At 38.4% G+C, this 21659-nt stretch overlaps 1 protein-coding gene across 6 annotated transcripts in view; it reads right to left on the reverse strand.

Annotated features, from left to right (window-relative positions):
* The window catches only part of ABI1 (abl interactor 1), a 130117-nt gene that overhangs the window by 60262 nt on the left and 48196 nt on the right, over positions 1-21659 (reverse strand). For all 6 annotated transcript variants that reach the window (XM_047066713.1, XM_047066711.1, XM_047066710.1 and 3 more), the window contains exon 2: positions 17612-17779. In XM_047066713.1, coding sequence (XP_046922669.1) covers positions 17612-17779 — 168 coding nt within the window. The remainder of the gene's footprint in view (positions 1-17611; positions 17780-21659) is intronic.

The following is a 21659-nucleotide window of genomic DNA, read 5'->3' on the forward strand; positions in this document are numbered from 1 at the left end:
AAGGTATGCTGCTACAAGAGTAAATCAATTAGGATGACTGAAGCACAAAGAGGCAAGGGAAAGGAGTGAAGCTAGAGAGGCAAGGAGAGACGAGATCATGCTTGCATCAATACCATGCTAACAAACTAGCCTTTATCCTGAAGGCAAAGTTTAAGGATTGACATGATATCATCTGACAGAGGTGGGTATGGGTTTTAACAAAAGTAACAAACATAATTTTTTTTTTTTTTTAAACGGTGGAAGTGAATTCTCTTATTTCTTAGTTGAATAGCTCTTGCCTGGTTACTTCACAAGAACTGCAAGGCAGAGTGGGAGCGTGGAGAAGAATGCAAACACTAGTAATCCCTAATTACATGTTCTAAATAACTTCAGCCTTTTTTTTTTTTTTAATTCTCCATGCTTTCACTTTTTCAGGGAACAGGAAGACAGAAACATCGTTAGTGACCACACTACATAATTTATTTAAGATTCTCAACCAAACAATTGGTAATTCAAAATTTACACTAGGGCATATTCATGTTGCTTTCAAATGGAGAACTTTCTAAAAACAACACTGATACCTCCACTCTATTTGCAAAGGACTATACATTTTCAGAAGTGTAACAGTGATAATACAAAGATTTGAGGATCTACTCCTTGCCAGCCCTATGGGAGACACTAGGGATACAGTGATGCACAAAACAGATAAGGTTCCTGTCATCATTTAACTTACCTGTAATAGAACGAGACAGCATTTAGTATGTGAATATACAAATAAACATAATTACAATCTTGTTATATGCTACAAATAACAGCAACAAGGATGAGGTGTAAAAGAAATATGCTATTAGATTTAGTGGCACCTGGGTGGCTCAGTCAGTTAAGCATCCAACTCTTAATTTTGGCTCAGGTCATGATCTCATGGTTCATGACTTTGAGCACGGTGTTGGGCTCTGCACTAAGAACTCGAAGCCTACCTGGAATTCTCTCTCTCCCCCTCCCGCGCTCATGCTCTCTCTCAAAATAAATAAATAAACTTTAAAAAGAAAAGACATAGGTCATTAGATTTAGAACAAAGATATTATTGCTACTTTTTGCAAAAGCAACATGCTTGATGTTGAGACAAAATCAAATCACAGTGGACTGAGACATATATGTTTAGAGGAAAAAGACACCATGACAGATTCAGGATCTTGGGCTGGAAACTGTCAAGAGAAAAGACAGTATCTTGAGAATACAGTAAGGAAAACTTTGTTATGATGGGAAAAAACAAACATGCTTGCATGTTGATTAGAAGGGGGAGTGCAAGAGTGGTTGCATATAAGAGAAAGAATGGATCATAGATATGATGACAAATAATACCAATATATTATATACCCAAGTGTTAAGGCTAAATGTTTTATTTGCAATTCTTTATTTAATCTCTAAGGTCAGCACGATTGTCCCAATTTTGAAAAATGAGAAAACTAAAGTCAAAGAAGTAATCTGGAAACATCACAGTGGCAGAATTAGGATTCAAACCCAGGTCTTTATGACTCCAAAGCACACGATACCACATGGCCTTATCCATTCAACAAATACTTTTCAAATCACTTTTTTTTTTTAATTTTTTTTTTCCAACGTTTATTTATTTTTAAGACAGAGAGAGACAGAGCATGAACGGGGGAGGGGCAGAGAGAGAGGGAGACACAGAATCGGAAACAGGCTCCAGGCTCTGAGCCATCAGCCCAGAGCCTGACGCGGGGCTCGAACTCCCGGACCGCGAGATCGTGACCTGGCTGGAGTCGGACGCTCAACCGACTGCGCCACCCAGGTGCCCCACTTTTTTTTTTTTTAAAGTAATCTCTACACCCAATGTGGGGCTCGAACTCTTGACCCCAAGATCAACAGTCACATGCTCTACTGACTGAGCCAGCCAAGTACCCCATAGTCAATTACTACATAATGAGGAACAGAGATGACTTAAAACATGCTCTTTAAAGAGTGAAAAGGAGGAGACAAACATATATACCTCTCAAATCATTGACAAAAGTAGGAACGAGTTAGATAACGTAGCACAAAGAAAGAGGTGGTAACTCTACCCAGAGCTAATCAATAAACACTTCAGATGGTGCTTGTTAAGCAGAAGAGACGAGACAAAGTTAATTCCAAGACAAACAGATTATGGAAAAGCAAAGAGGCACAAATTTACATGCTGTGTTTAGAACACTTTAAGAAGTTGAGCATGGCAGGAATGCACCAAGACTAGAAGAAATGGGGTTGAAGAGCCTTTTATGCCATGCTGAGGAACCTAAAGTTGAAACTACAGGAAGTAAAAAAACATTTCCAGGCTTTGAAACAAGATTAGTCTACTGTGAAGACTCAGAAACTATTTAGGAGGTTCGAGCTGCAGCCTGACAAACGGCTTACAGACAACCAAAGAATGTAAGATCTGGAAGGAAACTCCCAAACTAGCTATATATAATCAAGCTAGAAGAAGGAGCTTTCTCTTTTAGAAAAAGTCTCTTTTTGAAAAAAGTAGTTCTTACTCTAAGTGAGATGAGAACAGTCCCTTGTTATATCATTCATTAGGACAGAACAAAAAAGTGGGTTAGCCCAAACTGTGTGATCAATAGGGAGGGGACTGGAGGTTTGCTTCCTCAACACCACAGAGTGTTGAGCTTCGATGATTCTTTTCGCCAAAAAGCATATCAAACAAGATAGCCTGCTGTTTACCTTGAAAGCAAAGAACAAGAGTTTCCAATTTCCAAAAAACCACTGTCTTTCTTTTGCTTCAGGGGCTTAATCACATCAATCAGCCATCTGACAATGGTTCAGGAAGACTGATGACTCTCTTTTTCTACTAAGCATGTTGCTCAATTCAGGAGCTGTACAGTTCCAGCACCAAGAAATATGAGAAGCAAAAGGAAGCAAAAGGATACTATCTATGCTCCTAACACAATACAAGCCATTATTCAGTCTCCTCAATGAAACCATATCAAAGGGAAATGAATTATAATTTAGAACTTCAGATTTATTTTTCCAGGGCTGACCTCCAAGTGCACTCCCACTCCAAACATCCCAGTGCTCATCCTGATCACCCTGAGCAAGTCATCCATGTCTTTATCTAATGCTGTTACCTCAAGCTAGAGTGCATTTGCACCCCATGCCAACATGATAAATGCAGACTATCTTCAAAGCCCAACTTAAAGGTCACTCCCTCAATGCCACCCAAACAATATGCCCACAGGACTTTTTAACTTATTAAAATGTTTATTAGGAGAGATCCTTGGTGGCTCAGTCAAGCATCCAACTCTTGATATGGGCTCAGGTCATGATCTCACAGTCATGAGATAGAGCCCTGCGTCTGGCTCCACAATGGGCGTGGAGCCTGCTTAAGATTCTCTCTCTCTCTCTCTCTCTCTCTCTCTCTCTCCCTCTCCCTCTCCCTCTCCCTCTCCCTCTGTCCCTCCCTTGCTCATGCATGCTTGCGCATGAGCATGCTCTCTCTCTCTCTAATAGATAGATAGACAGACAGACAACATACATACCAACTCCTCCCAAGTGAAATTTTTAAACAAACATTCACTAAATGCTCAATGACAGGTTTAGTGCTAGGTTCTAAAATTTTAAAAACTGAGTCATACAATCTTCTACCTTTCAAAAGCTCCCCAACTACAATGCAAACGCAATGCCAACAGTCAGTGTGGCAACTGATAACATGTTTAAAGTGCCTGGGGAGCACAGATAACATCAATGCATGCTATAAAACTAGCACACTCAATCTTCATTCTACCCTCTCCACCCCACCCCAAGAGTACCCTCTTGCTCTACAGAAGCTACAAAGCCAAAACCAACACTGTTCAATTATTCTCACAGCTAGACTTCTGGATATAATTTCAGACCTGTCAATATGATACACTTTCGTGGGATATGGAAATTAAAAGTGGCTATCTCTTACTACTCCTTTACATTACTTTCTATTGGCAAGCAAGTTGAAAAATGAGATTTTTTTCATAGTGGTGCTCCAGTACACATTCTCTAATTCTTTAAATGTTGAGAAGCAACTGCAGTGAGTAAGAGTTGGACTCCCAAGTTCCAATACCCAGTCACCAGCTGCATAATTATGTGTTGAGAGGTAGCTGAGGCAACAAATTAGAAAGCAAAAGCTTTCTAATGCTTGAGATTAGAATCCAGAAATCAAATTCTTTTTTTTTTCCACACAGGAAGATCTGGTTTTATTTTAATTTTATTTTATTTTTAATGTTTATTTATTTTTGAGAGAGAGAGAGAGAGAGAGAGAGAGAGAGAGAGAGAGCGCGTAAGCAGGGGAGGGCAGAAAGGGAGGAGACACAGAATCTGAAGCAGGCTCCAGGCTCTGAGCTGTCAGCACAGAGCCTGATGCAGGGCTTGAACTCACAAACCCTGAGATCATGATCTGAGCCAACACAGGATGCTTAACCAACTGAACCACCCAGGCATCCCCATGAATCAATTTTTGTTTGTTTTTTAATGTTTATTTTATTTTCCAGAGAGAGAGCAAAAGTGGAGGAAGGGCACACAGAGGGGGTCAGAGGATCAAAAACAGGCTACGCGCTGACAGCACAGGGCCTGATGCAGGGCTCAAACCCATGAACTGTGAGACCATGACCTGAGCCGAAGTCAGACGCTCAACCAACTGAGCCACCCAAGTGCCCCAAAATTCTTAAGTCAGTAATTACCATGGCACCATCAGAGATGGTGCTTCACTAGTAGGTCAGTTCTTAGAATTTTTGGAGTCATTCATGACGACCTAATTTTACAGGGCAAGAGACTAGCAAACTGTTAAGTGTAGGTCAGACCTTAGAACACATGAGAACAAATACTGCAGAATGAAACTAGAGTCAGTATCTTAAAATTCCCTTTAACTATAAAAAGTTTCAAGTCCCTGCATTCAGAATTGGTCAAATAATTAAGACAGTTATTTGTCCAACGACATATACCACGTAAAAGTTGACCTCTACTGATTGCCTTTTATCTTGAGTACTGGTCATGTTTCCCATTTCTTCATAGGTCCATAATGACAGATATCCTGTACATAGTAACTGATACCTTCTAGAAACTCAAAATCCTGTTACAGTTCCCTGAAAAGTACTGATAGTAAACTTAGCTGAACTTAAACTCCAAAGTGTCTCCTCTAAGATGGACAGCACTGGCTAGGCTGCTTGCATTTTGTTCCACACATGCATACTTTAGGGTCAGCCTACGACATGGGTAATTGGGAGTTCTGGAATAGAAACTAAATACATAGCTTTGCCTCTATTCTCATTAGCCTAAAATATATATATTAATTTTTCTGGTCCTCTAAGGTTGATGATCCAAGTCTCTTTCAATCTTCATTCATTCAGAAGTGGATGGTGGGTTGGTGTATATGCATGTGTTAGAAGGTGACAAGAATATGGAATGCTTGGGTTAGTGTACCTGAGAATTTCATAGATCAGTTAATTGTTTTAAAAAGAAAGGAAAAAGGAGACAAAAAACTTACAAAATGGAAGAGAAAGGGAAGAAGAAAAAGTACTGTTACCAATTTTATCAGCCAGGAACAACATTTTAAAAACAACAAACAAAATTACTACCATAAACTATCATAAATAAAATTTTTAAAAATCTTAGAAACCTGGGGCACCTAGGTGACTCAGTGAGTTAAACATGCAACTTCAGCTCAGGTCATGATCTTGCAGTTTGTGAGTTCAAGCCCCACATCATGCTCTGTGCTGACAGCTCAGAGCCTGGAGCCTGCTTCAATTCTATGTCTCCCTCTCGCTCTCTGTCCCTTCCCTGCTTGTGCTCGCTCTCTCTCTCTCTCAAAAATAAACATTAAAAATATTTTTTTTTAATCTTAGAAACCTTATTTGACATTTCACCAACTTAGAATATACACAAACACTAGATCTACCTTCCTTTTCTTCCTTCACAAACCAGAAACAACTGTGAAAAAAAACCGTACTAGTTCCAAAACTGCATCTAGGAACAAATAATCTACAAGTAAGACCATTCTGGGGTAGTTGTAGTGCTACATGAAGATGCAGAAAGGAAGGAAAGGGGAATATAGAAAATTCAAAGAGTTAATACCTCATCTTTCCCAATCTAATTATTACCAACCCCAATCAGATCTGCCCTAGAAAGTGAGAATCATGAGAAGAAAACAAGTTTTGTGGGGAACCTGGGTGGTTCAGCTGGTTAAGCATCTGACTCCTCATTTGCACTCAGGTCACAATTTTGTTCATTTGAGCCCCACATTGGGCTCTGTGCAGAGCCTACTTGGGATTCCCTTTCTCTCTCTCCCTCTGTCCCTTCACTGCTCGTGCTGTCTCTCTCAAATAAACTTTTAAAAACTTATTTAAAAAAAAAAGAGGGGCGCCTGGGTGGCTCAGTCAGTTGGGTGTCCAACTTCGGCTCAGGTCATGATCTCGCAGTTCACAGATGCAAGCCCCGCGTCGGACTCTGTGCTGACAGCTCAGGGCCTAGAGCCTGCTTTGGATTCTGTGTCTCCCTCTCTCTCTGCCCCTTGCCGGCTCATGCTCTCTTTCTCAAAAATAAATAAACATTAAAAAAAAAGAAAAGAAATATGTTTTGAGATTAGTCACCCAAATCTACAGTTCCCAGAGATTCTTTTATGTGTAGAAACCCTGCATATTCTGTCATGGGGGGCAAGAAAGAGTGGGACTGCCTATAGCTTACCTGCAAATATAAAAGAAGGCACATATATTAGAAAAATTTCTACTAATATGATTAAAATAGGAAATTTCAGTAATCTAAAATGCTAGGAAATTTCAGTTATCTAAAATGTTAAATATTCTTCTATAGAATTACCAATTTGAGTAATCTACTTCTATAAATACACTACACTTTAAGTATCAGTATATGGAAAGTAGTTTTAAGAAACTCTCTACAAATTATATCTTTGATCTAGTGTTGTATGTTGGCAAAAACCATTTATAAAACAAATTGACAAAGCAATCCTCCTAACGTGAGTTTTGTATAAACTTCAATATGAACAGAATTAAATCACAGACTCAACCATGAAACAAATATATTATTAACCCTTGGTTCTTATAAATTTATTTCAGGCCCTAAACCCTCAAATTTGATATCTACTGTATAAAAAAAAAAAAAAAATCTGGCCTTTGTCCCTGTTCCTGGGAAGGAGCTTATAATCCTTGGAATTTCCCCAGTGATAGGGGTGTCTTTGTTTATGCTAACAAGATAGCTGAGGGTGAGGGTTGGTCACCAGAAAGACCAACCATGTGATTAGAGTGTTGAGGCTTTGAGTCAGCCCAACTTCTGAATAGGGAAGGAGGGCTGGAGATAAAAGTTCAGTCACATGACCAATGATTCAATCAATTGTGCCTCCATGTGAAACAAACTCTGGACATCAAAGCTCAGTGGAGCTTCCTCATTGATGAATAACACATGGATATGCCAGGAGGGTGATGCACCCTGATTCTACAGAAAGAGGAACTTCCACAGAAGTTCTATGTTCAGGACCATCCCAAACTTCACCCTACGGGTCTCTCTTCATTTGGCTGGCCCTGATCTGTTTGCTTTAAAATAAAACTGTCAGGGTGCCTGGGTGGCTCAGTCAATTAAGTGCCCAACTTTGGCTCAGGTCATGATCTGAGCTGTGCTGACAGCTCACAGCCTGGAGCCTGCTTCAGATTCTGTGTCTCCCTCTCTCTCTGACACTCCCCTGCTCACACTCTCTCTCTCTCTCAAAAATGAATAAACATTAAAAAAAAATTTTTTTTTAAATAAAACTGTAATCAGGGTGCTCAGTCAGTTAAGAGTCCAACTCTTAGTTTCAGCTCAAGCAAGATCTTACAGTGCATGAGTTTGATCTTCGATCCTTTCATGAGGCTTCAAGCTAACATCATGGAACCTGCTTAGGATTTTCTCTCTCTCTCAAAATAAATATATATACTTTTAAAAAAACCCTGTAATCATAAGGATAGTTTCTTCCTGAATTCTCTGAGTCATACTAATAAATTATCATACCTGAGGGAGCTTGTGAGACACCCTCCCCTTCTAAGATCTATGACAACTGGTCAAATGTGTGGGTAGAACGGGGATCCAACTTGCCACTGGCTATCTGAAATGGGAGCAGTCTTGACTCTGGGTGGTTAATGTCATAATAGTAATGCAGTATACCAGGTGATGTCAGAATACCAAACCTCTAATGGAGCTTCTTCCATCATTTCTTATACAAGCTAACTTCTATATGCTGAGGATACAGAAGGACTAAAGCCATAAACTTGTAGAATTTTAATGCAATCCACATCATGCAAGCCTCATTCCTTACGATTTCTAGCTCAGCATATCAACCTCCAGAAAAATTATGATTATTTTTTTTAAAGTTTATTTGAGACAGCGAGTGAGGGAGGGGCAAAGAGAAAGGGAGAGAGAGAATCCCAAGCAGACTCCAAGCTCAGCATGGAGCCAACACAGGGCTCAATCCCACAACAGTGTTATCAGGACCCGAGCAAACATTAAGAGTCAGATGCTTAACCGACTAAGCCACCCAGGTACCCCCAGAAAAATTATCTTTAAAAAAAAAATTACCATAAGTAGTTGGGAGAGCGTGGTATCAAATCCCAAGAAAAAATTTTTGAAACAGAAGTTTGTATAACACTACACAAAGGGTTAGCACACTTATTCTGAACAGAGCCAGAAAGTAAATATTTTAGGCTTTACAGGCTACATGGTGTCTGTCATACCTACTAAACTATGTTATTATAATAGTGAAAACAGCCATAGCAACATATAAACAAAAAAACACTGCTATGTTCCAATAAAGCTTTATTTTACAAAAACGGGGAGAGGACTGGATCTCCCAGACATAGATCACTGTTTAATGATCCCTGTACTAAATTATTTATTCAAATAAACATTCAAATTCGTGTAAGTCATCTGATGGCATGAAGCTCTAGTATTATACAAACAACAACCCGAGAGACAAGACTAGTACATTTTCTTAAAAGACAAAACAAAACCTGAATTTATAGTAAAATACATACATACACACACACGCGCGCGTTAATGATATAAGTCGTATGTTACAAATCAAATGATATTACAAATCATATGATACAAATCAAATATATAGAGAGAAATAATATACTGGGAAGGAGAAGACCAAAGCTATACCAGAAATCTATTACCCTCTAAAGTATGTACTTTTATTTAACCTCAAAATTTTCAGACAATGTCTAAAATATACTAAAATTCAAAAATTCCCTCAAGTAGCATGAAAGCACATATTAAGTACCAGGCACTGTGCTAGGTGCCATGAGAGTCCCTGGCAGAATAACTAATTTTGAAACAAATGTTTATCCATACAGTAATTAAAAGAATTTTATCTTACATAACAGTAAAATAAAGTTTAGTGCCAAGACAAGGTTTAGTCCCTCAACTCCTACAAATAAATATTTATATATTCTGCACCATGTACTTATATTCAGAGAAGAATCTATATTCTATGTTGGGACACCTTTACTATAGCTTGTTCCCCTATAAATCTGCCTTGTTAATAACTATAATTAAAGCAAGAATGATTCATTCATCTCAATGAAAGGTGTCCTCCGTCCAAAAAGGAGGTAAAGAAATTTATCCTAAATCATTTGATTGTTGACTCTTCATATGTACAGGAAAAATAAAGAAAAGTTAGCAACTGTTTAGATTACATATCAATCATAACATAACAAAGGTGAAAAATAAAAAATACTATCATAACAGAACTTTGGTAGGAAACATGAGGAATTTTATGTTTTACTCATGATTTTAAGATATTATACAATTTTATAACATCCTCTAAAAAATACAACTTTAATAAAGAGCCCCTGGGTAGTACAGTCACTTAAGCATCTGACTCTTCATCTCAAATCAGGTCATGATCTCCCACTTTGGGAGAGTTCAAGCCCCTCATCAGGCTCTGCGCTGATGGTGTGGAGCCTGCTTGGGATTCTGTCTTTCCTTCTCTCTGCCCCTCCCCTGCTTGTGTGTGCCCTCTCTCAAAATAAACAATTTTTTTTTTTATTTTAAATACAACTTTAATCCATATCATGAAGATGACAAGAACCAATCTCTACTGAAGATTTACACAAATATAAAGTTATACCACAGGTGGAACTGATTTGTTGTGGGGCACCTGGGTGGCTCAGTCAGTTAAGCATCCAACTTCAGCGCAGGTAATGATCTGACAGTTTGTGAGTTTGAGCCCCACATTGGGCTCTGTGCTGACAGCTCAGAGCCTGGAGCCTGATTCTGTATCTCCCTCTCTCTCTGCCCTTCTCCCATTCATGCTCTGTTTCTCTCTCTCTCTCTCAAAAATAAATAAACATTAAAAAGAAAAAAGAACTGATTTGTTCTATCATGTGTATTAGTTTCCTAATGCTGCTGTAACAAATTACTACAAACTTAGCTTAGAAAAACAGAAATTTATTCTATTACAGTTCTACAGGCCAGAAATCCAAACTGAATTTTATGGAACTAAATCAAGGTTAAAAGGACCACATTCCCTTGGAAGGTCTCAAGGGAAAACCTTTTTCCTTGCTTCTTCCAGCTTCTGGCATTCCTGGGCTTGCCACCATAGCATTCTAATCTCTGTTCTCATATAACCATTTTGATTTCTGCTCTTCTGCATCAAATTCTCTTCTGCCTCCCCCCCCCCTTTTTTTTAATGTTTATTTTATTTTTGAGAGAGAGAGAGAGCATGAGTGGGGTAGGGGCAGAGAGGGGGGTGGACCCAGGAGCCGAAGCAGGCTCTGCACTGACAGCAGAAAGCCCAATGTGGGGCTTGAACTCATGAACCATGAGATCATGACCTGAGCTGAAGTTGGACACTTAACCAACCAAGCCACCCAAACACCCCTGCCTCACTCTTATAAGGACCACTGTGATTACATTTACAGCATACATGGATAGTCCAGGATAATCTCCCCACCTCAATATCTTTAATTTATATCCTCAAAGTCCTTCTGTCATATAAAATAATACATTTCCAGGAATTAAGACTTGGATACTTTCAGGGACCGTAACTCAGCCTAGTACCATATGGTACTCCATCCCATCTTAGAAATACCAGATGCATATATAAATCAATTAGAATACTGAATAGGGCAGTTAATATATTTTTCTCATGGTAAATCAGCCAATCAAATGAGTGCTACTGAATGCTCCCAGCCACTGGGAACTAACTCAACATATGCTTTTTCATTTATTTTTTATTATTTTCATGATTTCTCACTTTAAATGACACTCAACAATCTGCATTATATCTTCCCGCCTATTAGTTCAGATTCTGATGAACAGTTTATAATCCATAATAGCCAACAAAAAGTATAGAAGTGATAGTGCTGAAGATGACAACCAGTGCTAGACTAGTTTGCTTGAACTACATACAGTGTTAAGTGTAGAACATTAAGCTTTTGACTGGTGAGACATCCATTCCAAACACATCCATCTCCAATTACTAGCTAGTAATATTACATACTACTAGCAAAACAACTAGATAAGAAACCAGGCTACTCCTATCCATGAAGTTCTCCTTCCAAAAAGTTTGGGTAACCTAGGTACCTGACTGCTTGAGTGACTCCACTTTTTCCTTCTGCACCCTAATTCCTGCTCTTACATTTTAAATTCACCAGTAAAGACAATCCACAAAATCCTAGTACACCCCACCCCCAGACCCCACCTCAGGCTCATGTTCCTTCCCTCTCTCTCTACCTGCAACCTCGATGTTTGGTCCTCACATGGCCCTGGGGAGTGCCATTTATTCTTCAAGACCTGTAAGTAATAAATCTTGTTCTTCAAGGTTCCCTACTGGTTTTAGGAGGTGGTTCTGAATCATTAAGAACCATGAAAGCTGGGGAGCCTGGGTGGCTCAGTTGGTTAAGCATCTAACTTCAGCCCAGGTCATGATCTCACAGCTCGTGAGTTTGAGCCCCACATCAGGCTCTTTGCTGACAGCTTGGAGCCTGGAGCTTGCTTCCGATTCTGTGTCTCCCTCTGTCTCTGCCCCTCTGCCACTCACACCATCTCTCTCTTTCTCAAAAATAAATAAACATTAAAAAATACTTAAAAAAAAAAAAAAAAAAAAAAAAGGACCATGAAAGCTGGTCCAGCCAAAACAATGGCCCCAGTGGCAGTTGGGGAACCTCTATGAGGCTTGCTATGAGTAAATACAAGCCTGGTAAGAGCCTACAGCATTCCTAGCCAAGAACGTCACAACAGGCTACCACCAGAAAGGACTACAGACTGGAAGGTTTAAACAACAGAAATTAATTCTCTCGATTCTGCAGGTTAGGAGCCCAAGATCAATATGTCCGCAGGGTTTTCAGAGACTTTCTTTCTGGCTTATAAAAAGGCTGGTAAAAGGCCCTCTTCTGTGTCTTCACATGGTCTTTCTTCTGTGTGTGTCTGTGTCCTAATCTTCTCCTCTTGTAAGAATGCCCATCATAGCAGATTAGGGCCCACCCAGTGATCCCATTCTAACTTAATTACCTCTTTAAAGATCCTATCTCCAAATACAGTCACATTCAAAGGTACTAGAAATTAGGACTTCATACATAAGAATTCCAGGGGAACACAATCCACCCCAAAGAAAAGAAGATGCTTAATCTTAAAACTCATTTCAAACTGGTTAAAGAAACTGAAAATAAACACCAACAAGACATTAGGGATTAGGAGAAATCCTACAATATTATGGATAAATTCACCAAAAACATCACCAAAGTCAATAAGGATGAACCAAGATTTGTACAACAAAGAGCCAGGAAAAACTATAGGTGGAGTTATATTACACATTTGGGAGATATTTTTTAATTTTTTTTTTTCAACGTTTATTTATTTTTGGGACAGAGAGAGACAGAGCATGAACGGGGGAGGGGCAGAGAGAGAGGGAGACACAGAATCAGAAACAGGCTCCAGGCTCTGAGCCATCAGCCCAGAGCCCGACGCGGGGCTCGAACTCACGGACCGCGAGATCGTGACCTGGCTGAAGTCGGACGCTTAACCGACTGCGCCACCCAGGCGCCCCTGGGAGATATTTTTTAAACAGAAGCAGATGGCCAGTATATGGATACTGAGAATACATAAACTAAACTGTAATGACCCCATAATGCAATGGTTCTCCAACTATGGCCCAAAGACTCCCAGGGTCCCCAACCTCCTGCCTTTTCTAACTATGTATCTGAAGGAAGCCAGACTTTCTTCATATACTTAACCAAAACAATAAATCACAACAGATTAAATGTAAAAACAGATAGGAGTATCCGGTTATTATTTATTAAACAAAACATGAGGGTGTCTGGAGGCTCAGTCAGTTAAGCATCTGACTTCAGCTCAAGTCATGATCTCACAGTTTGTGATTTCGACTCCCACATCGGTGAGCACAAGCCCTGCTTCTGGTGAATGTGAGCCCCGCTTCTCCCTCTCTCTCTCTCTGCCCCTCACAGGATTCTCTCTCTCTCTCTCCCTCTTAAGAAAAAAAAAAAAAAAACAAAAACATTAAAAGGATTTGCAGAGAGGCACCTGGGTGGCTCAGTTGGTTAAAAGTCTGACCTTCGGGGCGCCTGGGTGGTGCAGTCGGTTAAGCGTCCAACTTCAGCCAGGTCACGATCTCGCGGTCCGTGAGTTCGAGCCCCGCGTCGGGCTCTGGGCTGATGGCTCAGAGCCTGGAGCCTGTTTCCGATTCTGTGTCTCCCTCTCTCTCTGCCCCTCCCCCGTTCATGCTCTGTCTCTCTCTGTCCCAAAAATAAATAAACGTTGAAAAAAAAAAAAAATTTAAAAGTCTGACCTTGGCTCAGTCATGATCTCGCGGTTCATGGATTCAAGCCCCACATCGGGCTCTGTGCTGACAGCTCAGAGACTGGAGCCTGCTTCAGATTCTGTACCTCCCTCTCTCTGCCCCTCCCCAGTTCATGCAGTCTCTTTCTCTCTCCCAAAAATAAATAAACATTTTTTAAATTTTTTAATAATAAAAGGATTTGCAGAAATTTAAAAACAATGCCACTCTTCTCACAAATTGTTTTTGTTTTGGATAACAGTTGCTTTTCATTAAAACGTTATTTGTATTAACATGTAATGGATTTACTTTATTGTTAAATAAGTTGGTAAATACTTGAATATTTATCAATTTTAATTTTTGATAGGATAAATACAGAAGATCTACCCATATAAACCAAAGCCTTTTGGATTCTCAATAGTTGAAGATGTTAAGGGAGCCTGAGAATAGACAGTGTGAGAACTCAGAGCACTGATCCAGCTAGCACCTCTACTGCAGGAACTCACTCCATCTCCCCAGTGCCTGTACACACTGCATTTGCCTAGTCAAACCTAGGTTTATCAATGACCAAAAAAAAAAGAACTTTTCATAATGTAAGTTCATCAAAAGCACATTACAAACCTAAGCATTTACCTTATTATGTTAACAACATAGCTGCAAAATACATTTAAAAATGGTAAAAATTCAAAGAAAAATAGAATACTCAAAAAATTAGAGTCAGAGGTTACAACTACCTTCCTCAACAATAAAACAAGTGGACAAAAAGTCAGTTATGGATAAAGAATTGAACAATATTATCAACCAATCTAACTTGAGGAGATTTACAGAACATTCCATCCAACTACAACAAAATATATATTCTTCTCAAGTGCACATAAAACATTTACCAAGAGAGACTATATTCTGGATTATGAAACAATTCTTAATATATGTGAAAAGATTCATATCATATTTTCTTACTACTGTAGAATTAAATTAGAAGTCAAGAGCAGAAAGATCCTTTGAAAATCTTGAAATATTTCCAAGTAGCCATGGGCCAGAAAGAAACAAAAAACAAGACTTGTAAATTATTTTGAACTGAATGAAAATGATGACGGCACAACGCATCTACATTTATGAGATACAGATAACACTGTATTTCGAGGGAAACTTATACACCTATATTAGAAAAGACAAAAGGCTCTCAATAACCTCAGCTTTTACTTTTAAAAAGTATAAAATAAGAGTAAATTAATTCCAAGGAATAGAAAAGGAGAAGAAAAAATCAAGTACAAAATAAAAACACAACAGAAACCAGAACAGTACAGAAAATTAATGAAACCAAACGCTGAGGACTTTAGAAGATCAATAAAATTGATAAACTAGCCATACTAATCAGTTTAAAAAGAGAAAAGAAACCAATTAAGAATATCAAGAATGAGACATGTGACATCACTACAGGGTCTACAAATATTAAAAGGATAAGGGAATGTTGTTAACACCTTTACGCAAACGAATGACAACTTAGGTGAAATGGCCAAATTCCTGGAAAAAGACAAAGCTTACTCAAGAAGAAGAAACAGATAAAGAGAACAGCCCTGTATCTACTAAAGATATTAAATAGGGGCGCCTGGGTGGCTCAGTCAGTTAAGTGTCCGGACTTCAGCTCAAGTCATGATCTTGCAGTTTGTGAGTTGGAGCCCCATGTCAGGCTCTGTGCTGACAGCTCAGAGCCTGGAGCCTGCTTCAGATTCTGTGTCTCCCTCTCCTTCTGCCCCTCCCCGACTTGTGCTCTCTGTCTCTCAAAAATAAACATTAAACTTTTTTTTATTTTAATTTTTTTAAAGGTATTAAATATATAGTTACAAGCTCCCTGCCAAGAAAAACTCCAGGCCCAATGGCTTCACTGGTAAATTCTACCAAACATTTAAAAGAGAGCAAGTATCAATCCTATATACACTTTTCCATAAAAGTGAAGAGGAGGGAACACTGTCCAATATATTTGTAAGACTACCATACTGACACCAAAACTAGACAAAGACATTACAAGAAAACTGCGGACCAATAACTCTCAAGAGTATGGAAGCAAAAGTTCTTAACAAAATTTTAGTAAATGAAGTCTAACAATCTATGTAATGGAGAATATAGCATGGTCAAGTGAAGTTTATCTCAGGAAAGCCAGGCCAGTTTAACATTCAAAAAAAAAAAAAGATCATTTCAACAAACACAGAAAAAGCATTTGACAAAATCCATCATCCACTCCTAATAAGAACTCTCAGCAAACTGCCTTTAGAAGGCAACTTCTTCAATCTCATAAAGCATATTTCTGAAATAGCTACAGACTATAATCATAAAAGTAAAAAAATGAATGATTTCCACTAAGATAAAAACAAGACAACAGTGTCCACTTTCACTACTCCTATCCAACATTTTCTTGAAGCTTCAAACTAGAGCAGTAAGGTAAAAAAAAAAAAAAAAAAGTGGGGGGGGAGGGGAGGGGAGGAGAGGAGAGGAGAAATTAAAGGGAAGATGTAAAACTAAAACTGTATTTACAGATAAGATAATCTTCTGTAAAGAAACTATAACAGATCTATACAATCACTACTGTAACTACTAAGTGACTTTAACAAGGATACAAAGTAAATATACAAATGTCAAATGTACTTCTGTACGTACGAGCAAAAAAATGATCAAGCTAAGAGTATAAAAATAATACCACCTACAATAGCATAAAAATATGATACACTTTGGAATAAATGTGACCAAAGATGAACAAGGCTTAAAATACTAAAGTCTACAGAAACCACACAAAGAGATGTTTAACATCATTAATAATCACTAGGGAAATGGAAACTAAAACCTCAGTATTAGAATGGCTAAAACACCTATGAGAATAACTAAAACTAAAAAGACTGACCATAGCAAGTGCTGGTGAGGATATGAGGCAACTACTGAAACTCACCTACAGTGTTGGTAGAAAGATGAAATGGTATAATAATTTTGGAAACAATTCAGGTATAAATTTGGTTATAAAGTTAAACATCTACTACCATGTTACCTATCCATTCCACTCAAGACATATTTAATTTACTCAAAAGAAATAAAAATATATGGCCATATAAAGACTTGTACACAAATGTTCACAAAAGTTTTACTTGTAATAGGCAAACCCAAAAACAATCCAGATGTTAATCAACATGTGAATGGATAAACAAAATGTGAAACAATGAAGCAGTACCCAGCAATAAAAAAGAAGTGAACTATTTTTACATACAACATGGATGAATCTCAAAATAATTATGCTGAACGACTCCAGACAAAAAAACAATATGTATCATATAATTCCATTTATATAAAATTCTAGAAAATGTAAACTAATCCACAGTGACAGAAAGCCTGACGACGAGGGACAGAAAGGTGGGATAACAAAGAAGTATGAAAAAAAGGGGGTGGGAGGTGTTCATTACCTTGAATGTGTTGATGGTCTCTTGGGTAATACGTATATAAAAATTCATAAAATTGTATGCTTTAATTACGTACAATTTATTTTCCTTCAAAAAAAAGGCTTTTACAGTAGGTTAACTGGCAATGGTCACACAACAATGTGAATATACTTAATGCCACTGAACTCTACACTAAAAAATGGTCAAAATGGTAAATTTTATATTATGTATATGTTATCACAAAAAAAAAGTGGGTTTACTGAATTCAAAGCTGAAGCCAGAAGTGATAATAACTACAGTTAGTAAGATAAGTAAGGAATTCGTATTTCCAGGCTATCTACTTCTTTGACTATGCTGCTTCTATTCTGCCAGCTGATTAAATGTGAATTCAAAGCCTTTTATAAGTTCTTACCTGTGAGATATGATTGATGGAAGACTCCATTCTCCGAAGCTGAGAGGCTTGGATATCCAGCAACTGGAGTACATTGTTGGCCAATGCATTTATTTGATAAGCAACACTAGCTAGGGATTGGGTTGTGTAGGCTTTGGTCTCTTCTAAAGCTTTTCTCTTATCTGCAGCCTGAAAATAAGAACAAAAACAATCGATACTTATTTAAGGTTAATATTCATTAAACATATATGCTACAGAAAAAGAGAGTTATAATTATATTTTTTAATAGAAAGGCTCAATTGAATCAAAAAACTTATCAGAGCAGTCTGATGATAGTTGCAGAACACTGGCAAGGCCATGGCAGAAATCCCTGTCAGGTGGGACCCACTGTCTCCTGAGCAGCCAATCCACTGAGGCACCTGGGTGGCACAGTCGGTTAAGCATCCAACTTCGGCTCAAGGCAGGATCCGAATTTGAGCCGCACTTTGGGCTCGCTGCTGTCAGCGTGGAGCCCGCTTTGGATCCTCTGTCTCCCTCTCTCCTCTCTGCCCTCAACCCCACTCACGTGCACACACTCTCAAAAATAAACATTAAAAACAATTTTTTTTAAGGAGTCACCAAGTGACTGTCATCAGAGGTACACATTACAGCCCCTCAACCACCAATTTATCACATTACATCTTCAGAACCTTCTGCCAGCCCCAAGCTCCCAACTCACTGTTGACAGTTTGGCTAAACTAGAATAATGCGTGTTGCCTCAGCATCCATTTTGTGTGGCTAAAGTGGCCTAGAGGGGCCTTGAATTGACACTAGCTCCTCCACAAGTGGATGCCCCAGACAACAGCCCTCAGGGTCACAAGTAAATTTAAGTTCCTGATATAATTCCCCAAACCCACCTTGGGATAAACAATCTCTCCTGTCTCCCACTTCTTCCCCTTTTGTGCCCTTCGATAAGACCGCCTCGGAACTTATCAAAATCCTGCTGTTTTGGGTTTTAATTAACCAATCCAGACTTAGCCTGGAAACCCCAATGCATTCTGCCGAGGACCCTAATAAAGGGATGTGCCTCAAGTCCTGCTGCTCACTCGCTGTATATACCCTGCACTGAACTTCTCCCTGTGTCTCCTGGAGGCATCATATTGTGTACCCCCAGGACTTGTGAATAATAAACTACTCTTTCACTTTCCCTTGCAGTGAACCTTAGCTCACCAACCAGGGTCTCTACTTAACAAATGTTAACATTTTGGGATGAGCACTGGGTGATGTATGGAAACCAATTTGACAACAAATTTCATATATTGAAAAAAAAAAATAGATGTTAACAAAAAATCCAAACACCTACCAACAATGATACAAACTAAATCCATTAACCAATATCAGAATTCCAACCTCCCTGTTATCCATTATGACCATGTCTCTTCTCTCCACAAAAACCACTGTGAATCTTATAACACAATCCTTTACCCACCTGTTCTTCCCAAACTCCTGTACACAACTCAGAGTCTGGTGGTGAGAAAAGTCCAGAGACAAAGTTCACAGAGCTAAGTTCAAAGACAAGTGATGATAAACTCTTTGTAGCAAGGTGGGGGCAGCAACTTAGATCACAAACAAAGCATAAATATCGTTAATATATACTCTAAATATTATAAAAAGGCCAAGAATCAATTTAAAAAACAAATCTAACAGTTCACCAAAAAGGCAATATAACCACTTTTAACCATTTGAAAAGACATTCAACTGCATTCACTATAAAAAAGTAATGCAAATGCAAACCAATGTGATATACTATTTCTCACCTACTCATCTGTCGAACATCCAAAGGTCTGACAAGGTACTCTGCAAAGTTGTGCAGAAAAGATTCTGATACAGAGCAAAATTACCTATCAATTTTCTTTTTTCTACCCCAGTAATCTCATTTTAGGAATCCATCTCAAAGAATCACTGGCAAAAATATATTATACAGTTATTCATATTGGCACTATCTGTAATAGTAAAAGACTAACTCACAAACTGTTAGATCATGACCTAAGCTCAAATCAAGAGTCACACGCTTAACTGACTGAGCCACCCAAGTGCCCCAATCATTCTTAAAATGAGATTTATCCTTAAGACAAAAATAACTGAAAGAGAAAAGAAACCCTGAAACCGTTTTCAATCATTTTATTGCTGATGATAGTTTGGGAATTATTAATCTGAGACTGTTATTTGTGTAGTGTGAGATGAAGCAAGTCATTACATGTTTATGTCATTGAGAAGTGAGATTTTGGCATGGTTCACAAGACTCTTGATGTAAGAAGAACAAGGTTTAAGAAAAAAAATTAAAAAAAAAAACAAACAAACAAGGTTCTGGATTTAAATTGAAAGCATCAGTCCAAACTGAATTTGTATTTTATCATATCATATCACATATCAATATCCTACCTCTGTCCAAAGAAATGGCCTAATTGTAAAACATGGTGACTATAGTTGGTAACACTGTATTATATGACTGAAATTTGCTAAGAAAGTAGAACTTAAATGTTCTCACACACACACACACACACACACACACACACACACACAAAGACAAATACGTTAGGTGACAGATATGTTCATTAGATATGAAGAATCCTCCTCAATGCATATGTACATCAAACTATCATTATATACACTTTAAATATATTACAATTTTATATGTCAATTATACCTAAATAAAGGTGGGGGGGGGATAAGAAAAGGCCTAAAAATAACTGTCTAACAGCCATGGAACACTACTTATTACTCAGATTATGATCTCTAATACCACTTCCCACTGCAAGGAATCTAGACTCTTAGCCAACGACAAGTCTAGGACATGAAATGTACAAGATGCGCTATGTGTATTGCAAGGCATGTGAAAGCCACCAAGGCTCTAGGGTCATGCCAAAAGGACTCAAAAATCAGGTGGAATAGGGTTGCCTCGGTGGCTCAGTCAGTTAAGCATCCGACTTCAACTCAGGTCATGATCTCACAGTCCGTAAGTTCAAGCCCTGCATCAGGCTCTGTGCTGGCAGCTCAGAGCCTGGAGCCTGCTTCAGATTCTGTGTCTCCCTCTCTCTGTGCCCCTCCCCTGCTCATGCTCTGTCTCTCTGTGTCTCAAAAATAAATAAAAACATTGAGAAAAAAAAAAAAAGAATCAAGTGGAATAAGCTGCCACAGGCCACAGATGATACAATGTAAACATCAATGAAGATAATAACTTCGATGGAATGAAACACATGAAATGCTTAAATATGAGTTTGTAACAGTATTAAAATTTTTATTTTTAAATTTTTTTAAGTAATCTCTATGTCTAACATGGAGCTCGAAATCACAACCCCATGATCAAGAGTCTCATGTTCCTCAAGGACAAATTGAGCCTGCCAGGTGCCCCTAAAAAATTTTTTTAAAAAGGTCATTGCCCAGTTTGGGAGGATGTTATGGACCATCCTAGGAGGGGAGGAATGCATCAGCTTTATTAAAATATGAAATGCATACAATTCAAAATTTTTAAGTATACACTTCAGTGTGTTTTGACAAATGTGTACACAGTTTTTACCTGTTCTATAGTTTTTGCCTGTTCTAGAGTTTCATATAAATGGAATCAAAAGTATATATAGTCTTTTGTGTGTGGCTTCTTGAAATGCATCCTTGTTACTGCTAAGCAGTATTCCATTGTACAGATTTACCTTGATGTGTTTACTCATCAGCTGACGTGTTTATGCATCAGCTGATGATGGTTTGTTTCTAGTTTGGGGGTACTATGACTAAAACTGGTATAAATATTTGAGTCCAAGTCTTTGTTGTGGACATGTTTTCATTCCTCCTGGGTAATACCGAGGCAATACCTAAGAGTAGAACTGCTAAGTCCACAGTAAATGAAGTTTCTGTTTAACATTATGAGAAACTGCTAAGCTATTTTCCAAAGTAGCAGTAACTATTTCGTATTCCCACCAGCAATATATGTGAGTTCTAGTTTCTCCACATCCTTGACAACACTTGGTATGGTCAGTCTTTTTAATTTTACTAGGGGTTTTAATTTCAACTTCCCTATTAAGTCATGATGATGAGC

Source organism: Lynx rufus, unplaced genomic scaffold (genome assembly GCF_022079265.1).
Source record: "Lynx rufus isolate CCGP_SWC_20201006 ecotype Redwood Valley unplaced genomic scaffold, mLynRuf1.p SCAF_7, whole genome shotgun sequence".
Lineage (NCBI taxonomy): Eukaryota > Metazoa > Chordata > Mammalia > Carnivora > Felidae > Lynx > Lynx rufus.